The sequence below is a fragment of the Trachurus japonicus genome, chromosome 24 (assembly GCF_045865225.1).
Source record: "Trachurus japonicus isolate A0001 chromosome 24, Traja_1.0".
Lineage (NCBI taxonomy): Eukaryota > Metazoa > Chordata > Actinopteri > Carangiformes > Carangidae > Trachurus > Trachurus japonicus.
Genome location: NC_140930.1, coordinates 19,722,856 through 19,745,211, shown reverse-complemented (window position 1 = coordinate 19,745,211; position 22,356 = coordinate 19,722,856). Strand labels below are relative to the sequence as shown.

The following is a 22,356-nucleotide window of genomic DNA, read 5'->3' as shown; positions in this document are numbered from 1 at the left end:
ATTTGAAACTAAAAAGAGAAGAAGAACCTATTCAAAGAGAAACCTACAGTTATCTTGCCATATGGTTAAATAAATACAACAAAGGGAATAAAAAATGTAAATATTTATTTACATTGGTACCGTACATGTATTGTATTGGCTTGAACCCCTCAACATCTTTCGGAAATATTCTATATCTAACCAAAACAATTCAATAGCAGCCACGACAGAGAGTCTCAGTTTTGTAAAAATCATTTTAAAACTGATCCATTTTTGTTTACATCTCACAGCTGGTACAGTTCACACGGCAGTGGCTGACGTCATGGTGCGTTACGGCTTGGTCTCTACGTACAACGTCATTACGTGTCATTTGTGCGTGCTGCGCGCGGGATCTTTGGTTATCCAACGGCGGAGTTTGAGAAGAAACAAGCAGCAACAGCAGGTCAGTACCGTCTGTAGAATAACTCTCCTGACTCACACATATGACACATAACACACAACTAAGACATTAAAAATGAATGTGTGTTCGCTAATCGTGCAGGAGAGTTGTCAACTAGCTTCCGGCTAACAGGTCGATAGCTCCACAGCGTAAATGCTGCAAACTGGTGCGAAAACAGCGCCAACGCTAACGAAGCTAAAGAGCTTCATTAAAAGTTGCCCTCGGTTCACTGTTGTAGCGCTACATAACATTATCAGTATATGTTGACTGGCAGGTTTGCTTGAATTAGTCTTAACAGGCTGAAGCTGTCTGTTGGGGGGGGGGAAATAATCCAATCTCGTAAATACAACAATGGACCAAGACGGTTACTATGTAGAAACATGACCCAGGTGTTGTGCTAGCAAGTGTGAGGAAAGCAAAGGGACAGAGATCTGAATCCCTGACAGTATTTTCAGTTATGATAACACACAGCGCCTGTTTGATAACACTGAGCTACTTCTTCTTCATGTGGACCAGATTTTCATATTGACACCATGGCTATGAGGAGTGAGGCCAGGGTGGAGGCAGAGGTGGAGGAGGAGGAAAACTTCGGGCCACAGCCTCTGTGCAGACTGGAGGTAGGTTGTCTGAGTTCATTTTGTTCCTTATGGACAGTTTATAAAATGTTGTATATCCTGGAATAAATGTCACTACAATTTTCCTGTCTGGGAGAGCAACTGGTTTGAGGAGCAAGCTGCCATTTATACACATGGATCCAAGTCCCGTCCCTTAACAGATATAGCCTTGTTAGAAAATAATTGTTCAACTTTTTCACCTTTTTTTTGTTTGTTGTGTGACTCGTGTGGCTGACTCCTATTCTACTTCTCCCATCGCAGCAATCTGGTATCAGTGCCAGCGACATCAAGAAGCTGGAGGAAGCAGGTTTCCACACCATCGAGGCAGTGGCCTATGCACCCAAGAAGGAACTGCTGAACATCAAGGGCATCAGTGAGGCCAAAGCTGACAAAATTTTAGTAAGAAACAACGGTCTGATCTTAACCAAAGAGTGACCGTGTCTCACCGTCACGTCACCCTGTGATATTCATGGGAGAAGCACATTTCCACCCGTCAACAAGCATTGACACTCCACTGCTCCGATTTTATCACGGCTTTTTTATTGTGTTAGAGTTGTAAACTCAAAATATCAAAAAGAAACATAAAACTATAACACACATTGCCAAACTGAAACCTGTCCAACTCACTCGTCTCAGCACTTGCTAACATCACAAGCATGGTTGGGTTAGCATCTCTGGATCATGTTATAGGAAAAACATTTGTTTACACTTAAAATGTATGTAAATGTCAGTCAATTGTATTATTTGAACTGCAGACATTTCATTTAATCATTGGAAGGGGGGAGAGGAGTGTATTACTATATTATTTTTAATTTAATGTTTAATGTTTTCTGCCTTTGCCAGACTGAAGCAGCCAAACTGGTGCCTATGGGCTTCACCACAGCCACCGAGTTTCACCAGAGGAGAGCAGAGATCATCCAGGTCTCCACAGGCTCCAAGGAGCTGGACAAACTACTACAAGGTCTGAACATCCATCACGATGGTCACTGTGATGATCCGAGCTGAATTTTGTGGAAAAACAGTCTGAGTTCATTGAACTCAGGTTGTGTTAGGTGAACAAGGCAGTCGTTCCAGATAGGAGCTCATTTGTTTTTCCTGTTTTCTCTGCAGGTGGGATTGAGACGGGCTCCATCACAGAGATGTTTGGAGAGTTTCGCACGGGAAAGACCCAGCTATGTCACACACTCGCTGTCACCTGTCAGGTACCGTCAGAGTTATTCTTCTAGGACGATGGCAAAGAAACCCTGTCGTTTAATTTTTAAGGAAGGGGGGTGGGGGGGTCATATCAGGAATAAGTTTGTAGTTCTCACCCTTTTCTTTTTCAACAGATGATTTTGACCTCTTTTTTTAAACTCTTAATTTATAGATAATTTTTAATACAAAAAGTAAAACAAAGGACAAATACAAAACACTGAACAATTAAGGTCTGGGGGTAGTCTATATATCCAAAAGACAAAATATCATACACAACACATCAAAAACAGTCTCACTCATTGGCCAAATAAGCATGCCATTTCTGCCAACGTTTTTCACCCAGATTTTTTTGACCTTTTTGACTTTGTTTTTATGGTGCAGTGAGAGATTGATGGGAAAATCAGGGAAAGGGAGGCTGACATTAGGGTTAAGTGGTATTTGTACTACCGGGTGCCATCGAGGCACCTCCTTTAACATTTTTTAACAACTGTCCCTGTTGAAAATCTCAAAAATGTTACTGGTAATAATAAATAACGTGCTCTCACAGCACTTGTTATCATCATCATCATCATCATCATCATCGTAACAGCCAACCATTCAGGACAATTCACCGTCTCTCTCTTGACTTTTTCCATCTGACGCTTCAGTTTTTGGATGTTATCTTCAAACACAGTCACACTGAAGTAGCAAACAAGGACCACAGGCTGGCAACAACATAAGATTTCCTCTCAATGTCTTATCACAGTGACATTTTTGTATGTTTTTATTTCATTTTAAAACATTAAACATTCGTTTTATTTAATAGAATTAAATATCCATTAAAGTTGTCCTGTGACAAGTGCATATACAGTTGAATCTCAGCCCACACCACCAGGTGCTTAAAAATTCGAAATGACGTGAGTGTCGTTTGTGTCCACAGCTGCCCATCGATCAGGGCGGTGGAGAGGGTAAAGCTATGTACATCGACACAGAGGGAACCTTCAGACCAGAGAGGCTTCTTGCCGTAGCTGAGAGGTGAGTCGTCACTCGTCAGCTGATGCACGCCGCCGCCTGAAACACGCCGTGGCCACGTCTGATGTTTCATGTGGTGACGTTCCCTCTCTCTCCGTTGTCAGGTACGGGCTGGTCGGCAGCGACGTTCTCGACAACGTGGCTTACGCTCGGGCTTTCAACACAGATCATCAGACCCAGCTGCTGTATCAAGCTTCTGCCATGATGGCTGAGTCCAGGTCAGTTTGTGCTTTCAGAGTATTAACTTCTACCTGACATGGTGTTGTGTGATCGCAATCATAGATTTGATTCAGAGCTGGACACATATTGTTTCCAAGATGAAATTAAATTAAAATTAAATTATGGCCATCAAAGGTCTGTGTGACCTCACAGCACAGCTTTACCCAGAACTCCAGACTTCAATACTGCAGTTATGAAGAAGAAAAACACACAAATGATTATTTAAAGGTGCAAAACTGTTGCCTTTGATTTTTTTTTTTTTTTTTTTACCTCAGAATAGGTGACCTTTTTGTGTGGAGTGGTATAAGGTTAGGTGTTGGTTGTTCTCCAAGCAACACATGACACACCCTCCTCTGTTTGATCTGATTGGCTCTCTTGATTTTCTAACCCTAATCCACCCAGTGTCAGTCCTCACAACTAATATCAGCCAAGTTTATTATAGATCAGGATGGTATTTGTTTATGACCACAGTTTCACAGCTGTGGGTTTGACTGGTGAAGGCCTCAGGCTGCTGCTCATGTGAAGCTGCTGTTTCGTACTGTAAAATTAAAACCAGTGTAGAACCACAGGAAGCAGAGCAGACACACATCTCCACGGCCTAAATTAGACCCGGCAAGTTCTTCATACCGTCAACTTCTCTGTAGATCAGTTTGTGTAGCTCCTGTGCTGCTCCACTCATGTTGATGTTTCCCCCGATACAGTGACAGATTTTTGCAGTATCACGAATGTGATTGTGCCTCCACACTGTTATATAGTGGTCTTATTTTATATTATTGGTGAACATCAAGAGGAGGGAGCCTCAGAGTCTCCATAAAGAAATGTGTTTATGCACCCAGTGTGTGAACATCAGAGCAGTTTGTCTGCAGTTAAGGTCTATATTACAATTTACATTATCAATCTGCACAATGAGGCTGTTTTTTTTAACCATGTTAAATTTAAGCACTCAGCTCTTCTCTGTATTTTTATATCTGTGTCTTGATGATGTCCACACTGTAGTGGCATTTCAACATGAATGTGCGAATCCAGGTCCTGGTGTGTATCCGTGCAGGTGCAGCTAACATACACACACCTTCTCTGTCAGGTACGCTCTGCTGATAGTGGACAGCGCCACAGCTCTCTACAGAACAGACTACTCGGGTAGAGGAGAGCTGTCAGCCAGACAGGGACACCTGGGACGTTTCCTCCGCATGCTGCTCAGACTGGCCGACGAGGTGGGTGTTGGACCCAGGATGCTGTGATGTGTATTATTCCAGTGTAGTCGCTTTTAAAGTGCACATATACTGTATGATGCATGCTGACCCAGGATGTTTTCAGAAGTAGGTGTCTGTAACTCTGAGGATTTCTCTCTGGTCTCTGTCACAACAGTTTGGTGTTGCCGTGGTGATAACCAACCAGGTTGTAGCACAGGTGGATGGAGCAGCCATGTTCTCTGCTGATCCCAAAAAACCAATCGGTGGCAACATCATGGCCCACGCCTCCACCACACGGTGAGTGATACGGTGAAGGATAAGTTGTCTATCACAACATGGTGAAATAAGATCCATCTTTAAGGTGTTTCTCCAGAAGTGGTGGTTTTTAATTTACTGTGCTGTCAACTCAAAAACTGATCCGAGATAATCAGTAGTTACCTCATTGATCCTCTGACTGATAGTGTAGGGTTTGTCAGGGATCTGTTCTTGGACTGCTGCCGTTTTCTTCTAGTTTATATTACAATATCACTTCAATGCAGATGACACAGTTTCATCCTCGGCAGTTTCTTCACAAGTTTTTATTGATCTTAGATTGATAACAAATGACAAAGAAAAACACAGGTGCACAGGGCTTCAGGCAGTAATTACAATAGAAGACACTTAGGACATCTGATCTGGTCAAATTGATCACTATAGACAGAAAATTATTGTGAGCGTTTTTTTTTTTTTTGCATCTGATGGCTGTGGACAGCTGCAGCGTTGTGTTTCTATTTCTGTCTGATTGATTGTGAATGCAACAGCAGCGACATCTTGAGGCAACTTCTTCAAATTTGGCACCAAGTTTGGTTGTTCTTATGTCTACTATAACTGACTATTGTATATTTGAATGTTGGGAACACAAGGCAATTAAACAGAGTTTCTTGTTGTCAGTCTGTATCTGAGGAAAGGCCGAGGAGAGACGAGGATCTGTAAGATCTACGACTCGCCCTGCCTACCAGAGGCTGAAGCCATGTTCGCCATCAATGCCGACGGAGTGGGCGACGCCAAGGACTGAGAGGACGGACGGGCACGAAGCAGAGGGCTGAGAAACAAGCTGCCTCTGGGACTATAGTGCCACATATTGCTGCCGTCACACAAGGCCTCATGATTGATGGAATCAATCGTCTCCTTCGTGGACTCTGAGACTGTCCAGCTGCACATCTGGCTTCATGGAGCTCAGTGATGCAACAGCAGGATGAAACGTTTAGTTTAATGCACTGAAAAAGGAAAAGGAGACCAACATTTTCTCTCACTTTTGACGTAGTATCTCATAGTTCGGAGATACTGCAAATCTCATGAGATTCATAAAATAACATCTTTATCACTTATTAGACTTTTAAAGTGTAAGAGCTCATAATTAGGATATGCTAAATCATAATTAGAGAGTGGGTCTCCAGTTTCTTTTCGTTGTTGCAGTGCAGTGGAGTCCTGCAGTTACACCAGTAACAGGTTAAAAAAAACAATTGTATTAAATAGTGAGTGGGTTTATCTTTTCTTTGCTCTTCGCGCTCTTTCTGTTGACTGTTGTGTTCTCTGGACGCCTCACAGTGAACAGTCAAAATATTGTGACCTACTCACATGTATGTAAAGTGTTCTCATTTCCTGTCAGTCACCGCTGTCTGCTGACTACATTTGTCTTTATAACTTGTGTTTGCTCTATGATTTATATGTAAATTAAATTTCTTTTATTATTAAATCCACTTATCATCATGCTGTTAAGATTTTATTGTGTCTCTTGTTACCACATTGTTGGATAGTTACACATGCATGACTGAGGAAGAGTGGTAGGTGGCGGTGGACCATGAAGGCAACATCCCACCAAAGGGACAAATATTAAGACTTTTTTCGCAGTCGCAACCAAACAGGAGGCTCCATGTCAGTTTACTGAGGATCTGTACCTGGTCCAGTGCAGCTGCTTTGTACTGGGGGTGGAATTCCAGATGTGTCCTTTCCTGTCAACACAGGGCTGATGTTGAAAGGTTGTTTTTCTATAATGAAGTTTTAAACTGAGTGAAATGAGCTCGAGTCAGAGTAGCATCATGACAGAGCTACTCACTACTTTGGGAAAAGAAAAGGAGAAATACTGCACCAACATGTAATTTAAAATGATGCTCCATTGTGTAGATTCACCTTCACAGAGACATCAGAGCACTTGACTAACTAAGCTTCAAATCCATAAATACAGATTTCTTCTCTTTTAGATCCATAAAGGAGTCATCATGAAGAACAAAATGACTGAATTCCTAGTTAACATTATCATAAAGTATTATAACCTGTACATAAATGTTTAAACATTTCAGTCCTCACTTTTTTCTATCATCTTTATATCCATGTCTTATGAAGTTAGTTAAATAAAACAAAAAAACACCTTAGTGTGACAGTGGTGGTCCTGTCACTATGCCTCCAATTGATCATGTGCCCTGGCTACTTGGCCAAGGGGATGTCCCTTTGGGTGACTGGTAGTGACTCTTACCCAGGAGGTGTGGGTTCAATCCCCGCCCGGGCCCTCTTCACCTTGCCACATTCGTATAAGAGCAGTCACATTATCAAGTCCCCATGAACACCTTTACAGTACATCTTTCCATCATGCTCACCTTCACGTTTCAAATCCTGACCCTGTGTCAGCCCTAGTCCTCCCACTTCTCCACACACACCTGCAAAAAAGGCTGAAATGTAAAAAGCAAAACTAAAAACTGATCTTCCCTCTCGTGGTATCTGGTTGTTCAGATGTCTGTCACTTTTCAGACCACGGAGCCCTTGTCTGCTTGCCTGTGTTTGATATTCAACAGGCTGATAACTGATGAAACTTTGCTAAATCCAAGGGCAGGCTAACTGTTGGCATCATCTCCATTTCCTTCCTTCAAATCTCAAGCTGACCATTTCTTTATTGAATAGATTCGCGAGTAGACAACGTTATACAACAACCACTTCAAATACTGACGCTTTAATTTCCATGAGTCGATTTAATATTGAAAACAACACATACACATAACTCTTTACCAGACTCAGTGTCACTCAAGACAGGTTGAAAACATTAAATTTAAACAAACTCACTCAGAGACCAGCAGGGGTCAGTAGTGGAAAGAGCTAGAGGAAAGACTGAACACCAGGTGGGACAGTGGCCCCTATTGTTTTTAACCGTGTGTGTCATCCTGGTACTCAGGTAATAATGTTATCATAATCATCATTATCCATTTAGGTGGCTTATTCCTGCCCATTGATAAAACCTACCTCTGTTTATTGTCAGTTAAATAAGCAAAAAAAGGTTAAAAACTTGAAACATACACTACAACCTGTATTAGTCACTGATACCGACTCAGATCAGCTGTAATAAAGCTTGCAGTAAATAAATAAATAAACATCAGTAAACTCCAAATCATTTCACAGTGATAGCAAAACAACAATATCCACATTAGAGGGGAATGAAGATTAAGTGTGCCGTTTGCACAGCACATCTGATTGGATGGTCACAGATTGGGGGTGGCCCCACTAGCCAATCAGTGGCTCCATCGGCTGGACCTCAGTGGAAATAACCCGTTCAAAATGTAGTGTCGACCAAGGCGCGAAGCTCAGACTCCAGTTTAGACGTTTCTTCATCCTTGGAACAGAAAAGAAAAGAGGTTAGTCTCACATTTGAAACTGAAATTAAAATTAATTCTCTCATCCTTCATCAATTCGCCATTTGTATTTGTTAGGAAATAATTCAGGTCTCTCAGTTAGTGATAAGTGGTAGCACCTAAATGTCTTCAGATGTTCTAAATCAATGTTAACACAGTCTTTTCTGTTGTATTGAGATGTGCAAATTTGACTTATTAATTCTAAATGGACGTGTCCTCATTCCATCGGGGTTCGTGTGTGCTCTCACATCATTAGTATTGATGGACATCTTCAGAGCCAGCCTGGTCCAGTTTGTGGCCTCAGAGACGTTTCCCAGCTCCCGGTGACACTACAAGTCAAACAACACGGCGGTAAGTTTCCAACACGACACACACTGACGACGAGAAAGTGAAGGAAGGATAGAAAATAGATCCAGTAATTGTTTCATTTTAACATCCTGAACTTTCTCCTGTTTCTATTTTTCTACTCCAGTCTTTGATTTATTTTTTATTTTTTTAATCTATGAATGAACAGGAGAATGTTGTTGTCTCATAAAAGTGTTACTGTCTTATAAACATCGGGGCCTTGATAATGGTCTGTGTTCATATTGACATTCTGAGTCTTAGTTAAGTCAAACAGCCCATATTCCCTCAGGTTTCTCTCCTTGTTGCCTCTGACGCAATCTCAGTAACTGAATAAATGCAGTACATCACCCCAGAAATACCGAAATACAGAAAGAGTGACTTCACAAAACACCCAGAACTGACTAATCAATTCACTGATTATGGCCCAATTGAACTAAAATATCTATCTCGATTCACTCACAGATGAACTGATTAGTTTGGACATGGTGTCACACCAACCGCAGTTATCAGACAACTTGGTGGCAGTATTGCGATAAGCACACAGTAAAAGGTCCCTGTGCAGGTGTCGTGTTACCTTTGCGATGTACAGCCTCACAGTCTTGGAGAAGCCTGGACTCAGTTCTTCTGCCTGTGGGTTCACAAGACAAAAAGTGTCATATTCACAAACAGCATGCAAACAAGAGGATGGAGGAGGACCATGGTCCTGGAATGACCTGATGGGGTCTCTCATCAATTTGTCTGGTTTTAAACCTAAAATATAGTTTCTAGACACCAGCTGCACCTGTGACCCTTAGCTGTGCAGGATCATTATCATTTTGCATTTCATTATCACATCTGTTTAATTGTTTGTATTCCTGCACGCCTCTTCTTGAATATATAAAGGTAAAAAAAAAGAGAAATAAAACCACAATGCTTTCTTTTTTGACTGAAAATGCTTCATCATCTGTCCTTATAATGTTGTAAACTTACTGACAGAGGAAACCAACCACTGTACTGGCTCCACAGGAGACCATCAACCAACTTCAATGTGACCTACACTTGGACTACGAGGCCCAGCTGCCAACTTGGACCAGAGCAGAGCAAATACAGGTCTAAAAACACTGTCAGCAGCAGCAGACTGTGTGACCGCCTGTGTGTGTGTGTGTCTACCTTCAAGAAGTTCTCCAGGGCGTCATGCAGTGTGGAGGAGGGGGGGCTCTCGTAGAGGGCGGCAGCCGCCTTCTTCTCCAGCCAGTCCAGAGTGGCCACCTGCACAGACACACAGACCAGGAAACATTTAACACGTGCCGGTTGCCTGTGGTCAACAATAAGCAGCACAGCATCAGCACAGCCCCCGTCTCACCTCATAGCACCACCTGCCAAGCAGGTAGAAACACATGGGGTCGTCGTCTCGGAGGGCGATGGCCCGATCCAGATGCTCCTGGGAAGAGAGAAGAGAAGCTTCTCTGAAACACTTATTAAAGCTCCATAGAGTATAAAGGTAGATGTTTATATAAAGGTCCATACAGTATGTTTATTAAAGCTCCATACAATATGTTTATATTAAAGCTCCATAGAGTATAAAGGTAGATATTCATATTAAAGCTCCATAGAGTATAAAGGTAGATATTCATATTACAGCTCCATAGAGTATAAAGGTAGATATTCATATTAAAGCTCCATAGTGTATAAAGGTAGATGTTTATATTAAAGCTCCATACAATATAAAGGTAGATGTTTATATTAAAGCTCCATACAGTATGAAGGTAGATGTTTATATAAAGGTTCATACAGTATGTTTATATTAAAGCTCCATACAATATAAAGGTAGATGTTTATATTAAAGCTCTATACAGTATAAAGGTAGATGTTTATATTAAAGCTCTATACAGTATAAAGGTAGATGTTTATATTAAAGCTCCATACAATATAAAGGTAGATGTTTATATTAAAGCTCCATACAATATAAAGGTAGATGTTTATATTAAAGCTCTATACTGTATAAAGGTCATATTAAAATAAAGCTAGATGTGTCACTACTGTGTCCGTCTGCATGAGCTCTAAATAATCCTACTGTACCTTGAGTATGTGGCTGCTCTTGAGTTTGCCGTGCATGCTCTCGTGCTGGGAGCTCAGTCCCGTCAGAACAGCAAACCTACAGCCGCAAACACACAACAACTGAGACATTGGAGTACGAGGTCAGTGGTGGGACAGTCATCTACACACAGGTGAGATCCTGATGTTGGGTGAAGCTCGGTCGCCCTCGTCCCCTTACCATTTGTGACACTCGGCGCTCAGGCCGTTCTTCTTCAAGGCGCGCTCTGCCTCCTCACAACCTGCAACAGCAACAACTCACAGGTTAGTCCCTAAAACCCTGACATGCAAACTTCAGGACTCAAATACATAAATGATGAGCACACAAAGTCAGGCATACATCATTTCCTAAACATAAATAGGTTTTATAAACCAATGTGCCACCTTGCACGTTTCCTTGACCACATGTACACATGGTTGTCAGTTTTCAAATAAGCTATGTTAAGTGAAAAGGTGAAACAGCCAGTTTCACAGAGCTTCCTTCATTATCATCATTGCAAGCTTTTTCGTGAAGGTGAAGTTCATGTTGGACTTTACATCTGCAGTGATTGTAAAGTAAATCGATGCTCATTTTTACTTCAGTCTCACAATCAGTGACCTTGTTCTTCCTCATATCTCTTAAAGAGTCTTGCTTTATTATCCAAATAGCTTTTAAAGAATGTTAGTACACTAAATTTTAGTTCATGCTCCACTGACAATCTCATAATAATCATTACATCCATGTGTGTGTGTGTCCATCACCTTGTTGTGCATAGGTCTTCTTCTCCTGTTTGTCCTCTGTGGACTCGTACATGTCACTATAGGCCCGAGCCAGTCGCCATAGAAACTCCCTGCTGTCTCCATACTGCAGAGTCAGAAAGCCACTGGTCAGTTTTCAGGAGGAAAACCAATGTTCTTATAACAACAGAAAATCAATATCTGAACAGCTACAACAAAGTGGAGAAAACATCTGCAGGGTGTTTTAGTTTATATTTAACACAACAACAAAATCATGAAAATCAGTGATTGTGCACCCAACTGTGAGAAAAAAAAGAGAAAGACTTGATTTTCCACGGGGAAAATTTAGAGCAGCGGTTCCCAAACATTTTCATTTCATGGCCCACTTGAAAGTCTCAAATATGTTGCCAGCAATCGTGATCACGGTCATGATTACAATTTTTCTAGTTCCTTTTAATTCTTCCTGCTGCTATTCAATTTGATTCGCTATATTTGGGCTTTTCATCCCTCTATTATTACAGGATAAGAGACAGGAAATCTGGGGAGAGACAGGGGGGATGGCATTAAAAACCAGATCATCTATAAATAAATACAGTGTTTCTGATCACTTCATTTATCAGTAAAATGTCAAAATTGCCAACAAAAGTCATAAAACTGCTTCTTTCTGACAGTTTAACCAGCAAAGGTTTGGGATTCTGATTCTGACAAGTGGAAATCTGATACATCATTATCAATAGCGTCCTCACTGGTTTACTTCCCTGTGAACGGTGAGTCAGAGTCGGTTCACTCACCTCTGCTCTGTTGTCCAGCAGCAGGCGAAAGCCCTCCGCCTTCAGCCTGGCATCTCCTGTGTGGAGGATGTCACTCTGAGCCAGGAGGAGAGCCAGCTCTCCACTGGGAACTTCAGTCACCAGCTGCAGTCTCCCCTCATCATCATCATCCTCATCCTCCTCATCGTCCTCCTCTTCTCCCAGATCCCTGTCTTCCTCCACCTCCTCTTCCTGAGAGTCTTCCTGGCGGAGGGTGAGGACTGTGGCACAGCTCCTGTCTTCCTCTTCCTCCTCAGACTCCTGCTCTGGCTGCTGCTCTCCCTCTTCTTTGTCTGTGTCCCGGTCTGTGTAGTCGGACTCAGCATAGGCTGTGGAGTAGCTGAGAAAAAACACAAAAAAACTCTTGGGTGAAAAACTTTAACCAGCGTTTCCTACAATACCAGTCCCGCATAATCAGCAATGTGCTGTGTTTGAAGTGAAGTGTGAAGTAGTTTATTTTGATGGATTGTCTGTTATCACCTCCTGTGTACCTGATAAATTATCCCCCCATCCAAGAGGCCTACTCCTCTCCCACATTTTTTGTCCTGTCTTCATATGTTGTACCTTGTAGTTTGGCCTTGGTGTCTCACACTCTCTCTCTCTGCACTTTCCACAGATTTCTCTGACTCCAGAGCTCCATCCCGCTGCACCAACCGCCACCTCCTGTCCTCTGCTTATAAACCAGCCTCCCCACCAGTATTCCCATTAAGCTGGCCTGCCCTCCCTGAATATGAACCAACCTGCCCACCAGAAGCTGCCTGCACTGGCTTCTCTTGACTGAACAATCGCATTTTCCACGTTTTTGCATATTCCATGTTGTAAACTGTTTTCTTGTCTGTACACAACATCTACTGTATTGCACGTCTGCCCATCCTGGACGACGGATCCCTGCTCTGTCGCACACCCTGAGGTTTCTCCCATTTTTTCTCCTGTTAAGGGTTATCTTGGAGTTTTTCCTCAGTCGATGTGAGGGTCTAAGGCGGTGTTTTTCAACCTTGGGGTCGGGACCCCACATGGGGTCGCCTGGAATTCAAATGGGGTCGCCTTAAATGTCTACTAATTGATAAAAATAAAAAAATACTGATAAAAATACTCTTTTAACGAATTATTATTCTTTTTAAAATTATGATTAAAAACACCACACACAATCTTAAACAACTGTATTCTGTACTTTCACTTTCTCAAATATAAATCGCGTTCAATTAAAATGCAGCATATAAAAACATCTGAGCTGATGCATCTTGATTGACGGCCGTGATCACATGCACGTGATCGGTGGTCGCCAGAAATTTGTGATGTCAAAATGGGGTCATGAGCCAAAAAAGGTTAAGAACCACTGGCAGAGGAAGTTGTTATGATGCTGTGTAAAGCCCTGTGTACAATGGGCTGCACAAATAAACTTGCCTTGCATCGCCTTAAGTCTTAGTATGCTAACTGAACAGCAGGACTGCACAAAATTACTTGAGTACTGAGTCAGATCATTATTATGTTACACTTGACATGTTTTGAAACAGTATTATTCCCGTTCTAAAGTGTCCATAGGATTGAGTCTCAGTCAGAGACTTACTTAGAGGTAGTCACACATGGCACCATTTAACTGTCTCTAATTGTCTTTCACGAATTAGTTGATTAAGCTTAAAAAGCCAATCAACAACACCCACAAGCTGGATGAGCCTGAGCTGGTGCTACAGAGAGCACTACGGGAAATCACACACGGTCGCTCGTGCTGCTCTGATGGAGGCACAACTTTAAAGCTGCACTTGCCATTTTCTCCATAATGTCAATGGGTCAGGTGCTGGACACTATGTACTGGCATTATCATCATGAGAGTGACACCAGAACAGAAGACTAGACCAAAACTAAACAAAACAAACTAGTGAAAACAGCGCATACCCTCCCTCACTGGTCTCATCATATGTGCTGGCCATGCCCTGGCTGGCTGTGAAATAGATGGAGCTGGAACTGTTGGAATCAGTTCGCTCTCTGTGGACGATGTGACGGCGCCGACGCAGCCGCTGACTGTCCTCCACTCCCTTTCTGAAAGAAGAGAGGACACAGTCAGGGGAGGGATTTAAACTCCCAAACACAGATGTCTTCAGCTACTTATCATTAAGAGATTTCTTATTAGAAACATAAAGAATGGGTCAAAGTTGTTAAGCCCACACCAACTGAAGACCAGTTGATTAAAGTATTAAAAAAGGAATTGGGACAAGAAATTAATAAGTTGTTGTTCCCAAATATTTCTGGGAATGTGTGGAATCTGAATAATACAGTACAGATAAAGGAGAGATGGGAAACTCAGACATATCACAGGACATGTGGGAAGAAATATGCACTGAAGCACATTAAGCAACCAACTCAAATGTGTAGAGGGAATTTAGATAGAAGGTTATTATGAGATTCTTTGGGACACTGGAAATTATGGCTAAATTGAGCAAAACACACTTGGTGGAGAAACTGTGGCCCACACAGTAGCAACCAGACCCAGATATTTTAGTCATGCCTTTAATTAAAAATATTCTGAGAAGTATTTGATGAAAACATTACAGTCGTCGGTCACCCCTACTGGACCCATTACTGAAAAGCACTAACGCAAGAGCTGAAAAATACAAATACAAATACTGCAATTAAATGCATCACAGCAAGGTGGTTGAAGTCCAATCCTCCAACATACGGCATGTGGACTGAGCAGATAAAGTAAATATATCAGATGGAACAAATTACGTACTCCCTGAGACTCCAAAAGGACATATTTATTAAAAGGTGGAGCCCTGCTGTGAGTATACCATTACACCGAGGAATACCCACACATTTTGAATCCATTTTACAATAATAAATATCCCATCACATCCCACCCATCTGATGCTTGGGTGCATCTGAATACAAATAATGTATTGTGCTCTCCCACAATATGCACAAGTGGATCTCTGACACCCAGTCATTTCTTATCTATAGCCCTTATTTGTTTTCTTATCTGTTTCTAGCCAAAACATGTGGTATCATACTTTATAGAAGTGCACAGCTACAGCTACCCTCATTGTCACTTACTTGACATCCTGGATGATCTGCAGGGCGATGTCCTGCAGGCCGCCCCTCAGCTCAGCCACCTCTGAGCGCAGCGAGGACACGCAGTTCAGCACCTGATCCAGCTGGTTCCTGAGCTCCAGCTGCTGCTCCGGAGAGAGGCCCTGAACCACCGCCTCCATAGCTGCCAGAGCCTGCTGCTGGGCCTCGGCCTCTGGAGGAGGAGACAGGGACACAGGGTGTTAGACACAAGGATTCTGGTTTTACTGTACATCGATCCATCTACTGTATTTCCAGGTCTGGGTTAACATGGCAGCATCATTCATCTTCATCCTCCAGCTTCTATATATCTGAGTATGGGAGTACCTGGGAGGCTGAACCAATGTAAGCTACACCCAGGTGAGGAGTCAAACTAAGAGTGGTACAAAAGCCTTAAACAGGAACTTTCAAATCAAAGGGAATTTGATGTATTAAAAAAAAAAAACACACACAGCAGTTGATCAAAGTGCTGTACAACACAACACCAAGTAAATTACCATCAGCACAGAGAAACTCAAACTTCACTCAAACACTAAAGAGAATGAAAATGTTTTGAACTGAGACTTGAAGGCGTTGATGGATGAGGCAGATCTGCTGAGACGAAGCAGCCTGGATGTAGCGTCTAGAGCCCAGTGGTTTGGAGAGACACTTCATCTTTATGAGTCAAGTACCTGCAACTTGCCAGGCTGGCTGTTACATCAGGCCTATAGTCTGATGAATGATATATGAGGGCAGGAGCAATGGTGTAGATCCCAGACTGAGTTCTTTCTTTAATTATATTATAGGCTATATAGTTTTAATAATAATAATAGCTACAGAAATGAATCATGATTTCAAACACTGTCAGGCTAACTGTCACTTTCTGGGTGGTAAGGTTAAGGTTAACACAAACAACTGTTTCAAAAGCAACATGCAAAAACACTGTCACTGGCTGTGACCCCTAGTTGGACCAAGTGTCACGGTTAAGTGGCACAATGTTGTTGTTTTTCACTACTTGCTGTGAAACTAATTGCCCCTAGGGGATGATAAAGACTCTCCTTGAACCTTGCACCTGAGTGGCCTTTGGACTAAAACGCGTGCAGCACTGCAGCCTATGGCAGAAACAAACACGTGCATGTTTTGGGCACCAGGCAGAGCCGAGCCGGGCCGGGCCGGGCCGGGCCGAGCCGAGCCGAGCCGAGCCGGGCCAACCCACCCTGAGCGTCCATCGGCTCCTGCAGCAGCGCGGCCGCGGCTCCATCCGCCCCGTCGAGCAGCCGCAGGGCCGGGTGGGCCTCCAGCACCGCGCTCCGGGACCTCCTCCTGCTGATCTCCCTGTACACGATGAAGGCGATCAAACCCAGTCCGGCCGTGGCTCCGACAGCCAGACCGATTAACCCGTTCCTGCCCAGCGGCGCGTTCATGTCTCCTCGCTCCCTCTCCTCGGTCACAACAAGCTCACGTTACCGTCACGTTTCACAGTCGAGGCCACCTGCGTGTGTTTCCCACCACCATGCCTGCCGCCCGGTGAGGACCCTCAGCCCCCCAGCTGCGTGTCTGCGGACGTGAACGAGCCTCCGTGAAGAAAAACACGGCTGCTGCTGCGTCGCACGCTCACCGTTAGCCTGGTGTTATTAGCCTTTACGGCGTCCACTGATAATAACACGATGACGACTTTTAATAAGCTTAACGAAATGATAAACAGACGAAAAATCCTTTGGCACGTCGCGCATATATTTCGACGACACGTTTTCAAAGCTAAATGAGTATATTTATAATATGTCAAGACGTTCAAATGCCGTGCGACCAGCCGTAGTGATGCTGTAAAGACATTTATGAGGCTGCTAGCTGCTTCACATCAGCACCACTGCTGTCAATGAGCCAGCGTGACGTCACAGGAAGTAACGTCCGCGAGCTGACGGCGCTGAAGTTAGCTTTCGATTCGTCAGCTCAATCAGAAGCCAACTTCAGCATCGTTGAGATAACAGTGCAGCTGAGATGTTTCTTGTGGCTGCTGTTAAACAATACAGTGGATTGGACTGAATCCACAGTCTTTTTAATGTCTTGATGATGATGATGATGATGAGGAAACTCCTTATAGTGAAACCTAAACTAAATTTACACTGGCTCCGTGTTTTAAAGCTCCTGATATTCCCCCTAAAATTACAATTAAGGCTTATTATTTTCATTAGCCTATATTGCGACTTCTTGTAATAAAATATGAAATGTTATATATTCATTCTCAAAATTGTAACCCCCCATTATAGTCAATATGACTTTCTCAAAATCTCTTATTTTTTCCTCCAGTGTGGGCCTTAAAACTCATCTGAACTCCAGGATCACATTTTACCATGCCAAACCTGCATTGTGTTGTTTTTTAGGTCAAGTTGCCTTTAGGTCTTTTGTTGCTTTGACTATATTTTCAGTGTCAGTTTCCTGCTGTTCCTGTTTTTAACGCTACAGACTGCTCTGCTCCGGTAGATATCTGTTGCTCATCTCAGCTCTAACATTATCAATAATTGCCAGTCAGTTCCACTGGCAGCCATACAAGCTGAAGCCATGAAATGGGGACATGGTCTATGCTGGGGTTTTTTTTTCTGTTGTATGTATTCCTGTTATTTTTAAAAGTTGATTTTTGTGTCATTGGTCCATACAACTTTAATTAAGAACTTTTCAAGTTTCTTTTTGTGTGTTAATAATTTGCAGTAGCCTTTCTGTTTCGGTTTACCTGATGATTTCACACCTTGTAGTGAATCCTCTGAGTTTATGCTAATGAGGTCTTATTTCAGAAACATGTCCACCTGCATTCTTGATAGACAGTGCAGTTATAAAGAGACTTGTGCTGCTTGATCTACCAGTTTTTCATTTTCTAGTTCATCTGTGCACACCTTTTTAAGACGGAAAGCAACTGTTTATTTTGGCAAACCAACCATCTTTGTTATCTCTCTGGGAGATTTCCTTCAGCCTGGTCATTAGCCTTTCTTTCCCTGGTCTCTTTACATACTGACAGACACCACCTCAGTGTAGATAACTATCAACTCTGACTCAGCTCTGAGCCACAGTGAGAAATCAAGAAATATCTAGTAGCCTAGCCTAAGTTTTGAACTTTTGTAAATGTACAATGTATTATATTTATCTAACATATCTCTTTTGCTAATAATAAACCTTCTTCTCTTGGATGACAAGTACCTATCCAAGCTATTTTTACAGTATGGGCAATCATAAACATGCTGAAATGCAGCAAGTATTTTATGATTTTGTTTTGTTTTTTCCTTTGTTTTAATATCCATCAGTAAGGAATCATCCTTCCAAATGCACATTATGTGTGATTACTGCCTGGGGTATGGAAGTAAAACTTTATTGAACTGAACTTATATAATCAATTCAAATATGTGATATTCACTGAAGCTTGTCTCCAGACATACAAGATGTTTTGTGTTCGGCATTAGCCTATGGTTTGTGCCTGATGTAGTTTTACCTCAATATTCACAAAATTGAAGTTGATGAATACACACATATTTTTATCCACAAAAGCTGAACGACAGATGACTCAGTTATTTCAAAGGGAAGTCCCTTTGGAGAAACAAATGTGGCTGAACAGGACTTTGATGAGCACTCGCTCTTAGGCTCGTACAAGTCTGACTTTTGGTAAGTTAAACAACATGATTTTCCCATCCAGACCATAAGGCATGCAGTCAGACCAGTCGGTGTAAATGTAGACTTGAATGACTAATCCACTCCCATGCAGGAAATACTTGCAGACATCAGTGACATTACTGCCAAGAGCCATAAAGTTATTACAAGACTTAGAGATGAGACTGCCTAACTGTGTTGAGGCTTATTTGGATTATTTGGACATGTACACAGCACATTGGAAAATGCAGGTCTGAGGTTCGCTTGATGCTCAGACAAACGTGGGAGTGTTCAGTGGAAGGCAGGCAGTGTTTGTTCTGGCTTCACAGCCTCTTCACAGTCAGCTCTCTGTGTTGGACACAAAGCAACCTAACAAATTTGCAAGGCCATGGTAGAGACGTACCCTATATATCCCAAAAGAAGAGCCCACATTTCTGATCTTAAATTTTTAAATCTCTTGGATTCACAATGTGGTAAAACAAAACAAAACAAAACAAAATAAGAAATCTGAGATATCAGCGAGTCTGCACAGGATCCATATCTTGTGTGAATAAAGAAGGCTACCAGTGTGAGTAGAATGAAACTTCAGGCCAAGGCTTGGATCCTCTGTGTGACTCCAGCTATGCTTTCCACAGCTGGGCAGATTCAGGCTGACAATCATGATGTATGCCGGATTCAGATGTAGGTACTAAGTCAGAGGAAGACAAGCGTGTGTCCCCTGCCAATTGAACGCTGTTTGGTTTCCTCTCTGCGGCTGATGTCATGTTCCTTTGTGTTTGTTTAGCTTCGGTGTGGACACGAGGGCCATTGGTGCTTGCTGCGTTTGACCAGTGTACCTGTCAGGTGTGTTAGGCAATTTTATTTGTATAGCCCGTTTAGCCTATACTAACACAGCTGTGTATTTAGTATAACAGTCCATTTGAATGGGAGTATCCACTTTGAATGCTGGTGGAAAAATTGGCCAGAAAGTATTAATAATGTCACCTTAAATTAATAGTGTTTCATGAGCATAATGTCTAGTTTAGTTGAGTTGAGGATTTTTTTTCTCTTGAGGAAGGAAAGGATTCATTGCTATAGGGTTCAGATCAATTACCTTTATTGTCCCCACTTGAAGCTGACAGTTTTAAAGTGCTCAACAAGAATAAATAGATAAAAATTAGTTGCAAAAGATAAAGTTGACTGAATAAATAAGGTAAATTCCTATAGCAACCAATTGAATAGCTTAAAATAGGATTAGAGCATAAGAAATTTAGACAAAATGTTAGAAATTATTATTATGGCAATTGGTCTCATTAGGCGAAATTGACTTGTAAAGATGTTTTCTGTCAAAGAACAAAGCTGAGGTAGGGTGGGTATGGTGGACGTCTCAACACCGTCCCATACCTCCCTCTCCTTAGCTCCGGCCCTGCTGCTGCTCAGACCTGATCCCATCCTCCTCTCCTCTCTCCGCCCTCTGCATAAATGAGAGCAGCAGCATCTCGTGTCTCCCACTCAGACAGAACATGGCGGAGCTCTGCGGCGGGCTGCAGCGGTCCGGCTGCTCCTGGTCTCCGGTCCTGCGGTGGTGAAGGTGCAGAGGAGCTGCTCGACGTGTGGTCGGGGTCAGGAGGACAGGTCTCCGCCGGCTTCAGGTGGCTGCTGTGACGCTACGAGGTGGGACGTGTTGGGGAAATGTTTGGAGCCTGAGCAGGTCGAGATGAGCCGACGACACTCAACAGGTAGGAGAGACAAGTGCAGCTCTGCAGCTCTGCAGCTCTGCAGCTCGGCGTCTCCACCTCCACTCACTCAAACTAAAGTGTTGTAAGAAGTTGTGATGGAGGTCTGGTGGAGCTGGCGTCTGTTTTCACCGCTGTGAATTCATGCTCCTGTGGTGAAACTGCAGTATAGCTGCTTGGCCGGACCCGGTCCTCTTATAGTGGATAAGTCACCACCGGTTAATGATGATGTATTGTGGCCGTTTCAGGCGTCCCGGGGTCGGACAGTGAGGGCGCCCCCTCCCCGCTGCTGCCTGCTGATCATGTGCTGCGCTCCGGAGCCGTGTTGTTCCCTGGTAGATACACACACACACACACACACACACACCGCTCCTCCTGTCCACTGCTCAGTGGCAGGCTTGGCTGCTACTGGGATGTATGAACTCAGCACTTAGTTATTCTTCTGAAGTCACATGGTCACAGTATTGATACAGTTGGAAGTCCTGTGTTGGCCAGAATCAAACTAAAACCTGTGGAAGAGAAACTCAGTTTTAGCACTTTGAAGTTGCCAGTATTGACAAGTTAGTTTTTTTGCATGAACTCCATGAGTTTCGTGGTCGCACAAACTGAGTAAATATTTTCCTAGTCTAAGGTTTCCTTAAAGGTACATAAGTTGCACAAAATACCCTCGTCCTCTCCTTGTGCTACAGCAGATGACTGCAACAGACTTTTGTGCATACAAGCACCAGCATTGGTGTATTCATCACTATCAGGCCAATCTTTTGGGGAAAAAAACCTATTAGGCACTTGAAATTTCAAGATGGTTTAATCTCATATCTGGCATAGGAAACCCATTTTACCACAGGACATATTAAAATGATCTTGCGATCTAACCCTGTGGTTTAGTCTGAGGACGTCAGATTTATAACCTCAGAGCATTATTTGTAAAATTTCCCATATGTAATGTGAAAAATTCAGCATAAAACACAATGTATTTGCAAACATATTATTATGATGGATGTGGCACAAGTTCTGTGGCTTACTTGTCTAACATTAGCTCATAGAGACACTGGGTCACTAGCCTGATGGTGAGCTTTTTTTTTTTTAAGTTTTTTATTTTTTTCTTGTAATACTTGCTGAAATATACTTTAAAATGTTTTACACTGAATACAATTGAAACTTCTTCCTTGTTAAAATGTTTGACTCCTGGAGGATTCATCGGATAAAAGGGAGGATGAACCTGTGCCAAGTTTAGTAATTGTATCCATATTTGAAATATTTCTCTAATGTAAGCAGCCATCTGCTGCATTGCTAAGGTTTCCTTCAAATGTTCACTCAATTACTGAAGGATTTCACCTCATCTTGGTCTTAAAGGAAGTACTCAACTCACAATTGCACAAAAGACCTTTGTGACCCAAGTAAGGAAAAAAACTAAAGGTAGGCTACTGCTGAGTCTGGTGGAGATCATGTTTGTAAATGAAGAAAATAAACGCCACCCTTAAGTATTACTTTCAGCAAAAGGATTTACATTAATAGAAAACTGCTTTGTCATATAGTCATATAGGTCCAAGACATACTTTGTTACCTGTCCTGTACCTTCCAGGTGCTTTCGATCAACACGGCTGCCCTTTGATCGTGTTCCCGGTGGATGAACAAGCCAAACTCTCCTCGGAAATCAGCAAAGCAGAAGTGGTGGACTTCATAAATTACTTTCTGTGCCTGCACAAGTAGGTGGACTCGG

The 22,356-nt window shown here is 42.6% G+C and overlaps 3 protein-coding genes across 3 annotated transcripts in view; 2 read left to right on the top strand and 1 right to left on the bottom strand.

The window, feature by feature from the left end:
* Window positions 1-317: 317 nt before the first annotated feature.
* On the top strand, window positions 318-6,377 carry rad51 (RAD51 recombinase). Its single transcript, XM_085770404.1, has 10 exons — window positions 318-421; window positions 935-1,035; window positions 1,294-1,431; window positions 1,876-1,993; window positions 2,143-2,234; window positions 3,146-3,240; window positions 3,342-3,455; window positions 4,538-4,667; window positions 4,822-4,943; window positions 5,577-6,377. Exons 2-10 carry the CDS (start codon window positions 952-954, stop codon window positions 5,698-5,700), a joined length of 1,017 nt encoding a protein of 338 aa, XP_085626530.1. The 5' UTR covers window positions 318-421; window positions 935-951; the 3' UTR covers window positions 5,701-6,377.
* A 1,115-nt stretch (window positions 6,378-7,492) lies between these two features.
* rmdn3 (regulator of microtubule dynamics 3) lies at window positions 7,493-17,163 on the bottom strand. The gene is made up of 12 exons (XM_085770403.1): window positions 16,505-17,163; window positions 15,295-15,484; window positions 14,140-14,283; window positions 12,229-12,586; window positions 11,462-11,564; window positions 10,902-10,962; window positions 10,706-10,781; window positions 9,990-10,067; window positions 9,797-9,895; window positions 9,222-9,275; window positions 8,551-8,631; window positions 7,493-8,283 (listed from the first exon to the last, which is right to left on the bottom strand). Exons 1-12 carry the CDS (start codon window positions 16,710-16,712, stop codon window positions 8,224-8,226), a joined length of 1,512 nt encoding a protein of 503 aa, XP_085626529.1. The 5' UTR covers window positions 16,713-17,163; the 3' UTR covers window positions 7,493-8,223.
* A 3,252-nt stretch (window positions 17,164-20,415) lies between these two features.
* LOC146961900 (uncharacterized) overlaps window positions 20,416-22,356 on the top strand; it is a 29,640-nt gene continuing 27,699 nt past the window's right edge. The window contains exons 1-3 of the mRNA XM_085771513.1: window positions 20,416-20,639; window positions 20,885-20,971; window positions 22,219-22,342. Of these exons, the coding sequence (XP_085627639.1) occupies window positions 20,618-20,639; window positions 20,885-20,971; window positions 22,219-22,342 (233 nt within the window). The 5' untranslated portion in view covers window positions 20,416-20,617. The remainder of the gene's footprint in view (window positions 20,640-20,884; window positions 20,972-22,218; window positions 22,343-22,356) is intronic.

Bases quoted from the DNA above. Each gene is read 5' to 3' on its own strand.
- rad51 (XM_085770404.1), top strand. From the start codon at position 952: ATGGCTATGAGGAGTGAGGCCAGGGTGGAGGCAGAGGTGGAGGAGGAG. The intron at 1,432-1,875 runs GTAAGAAACAAC...TGCCTTTGCCAG, and splicing joins CCAAAGCTGACAAAATTTTA to ACTGAAGCAGCCAAACTGGT. The intron at 1,994-2,142 runs GTCTGAACATCC...TTTTCTCTGCAG, and splicing joins GCTGGACAAACTACTACAAG to GTGGGATTGAGACGGGCTCC.
- rmdn3 (XM_085770403.1), bottom strand. From the start codon at position 16,712: ATGAACGCGCCGCTGGGCAGGAACGGGTTAATCGGTCTGGCTGTCGGA. The intron at 10,963-11,461 runs GTGATGGACACA...TTGCTGTTGCAG, and splicing joins GAAGACCTATGCACAACAAG to GTTGTGAGGAGGCAGAGCGC. The intron at 8,632-9,221 runs GTAACACGACAC...TTTGACTTGTAG, and splicing joins TGAGGCTGTACATCGCAAAG to TGTCACCGGGAGCTGGGAAA.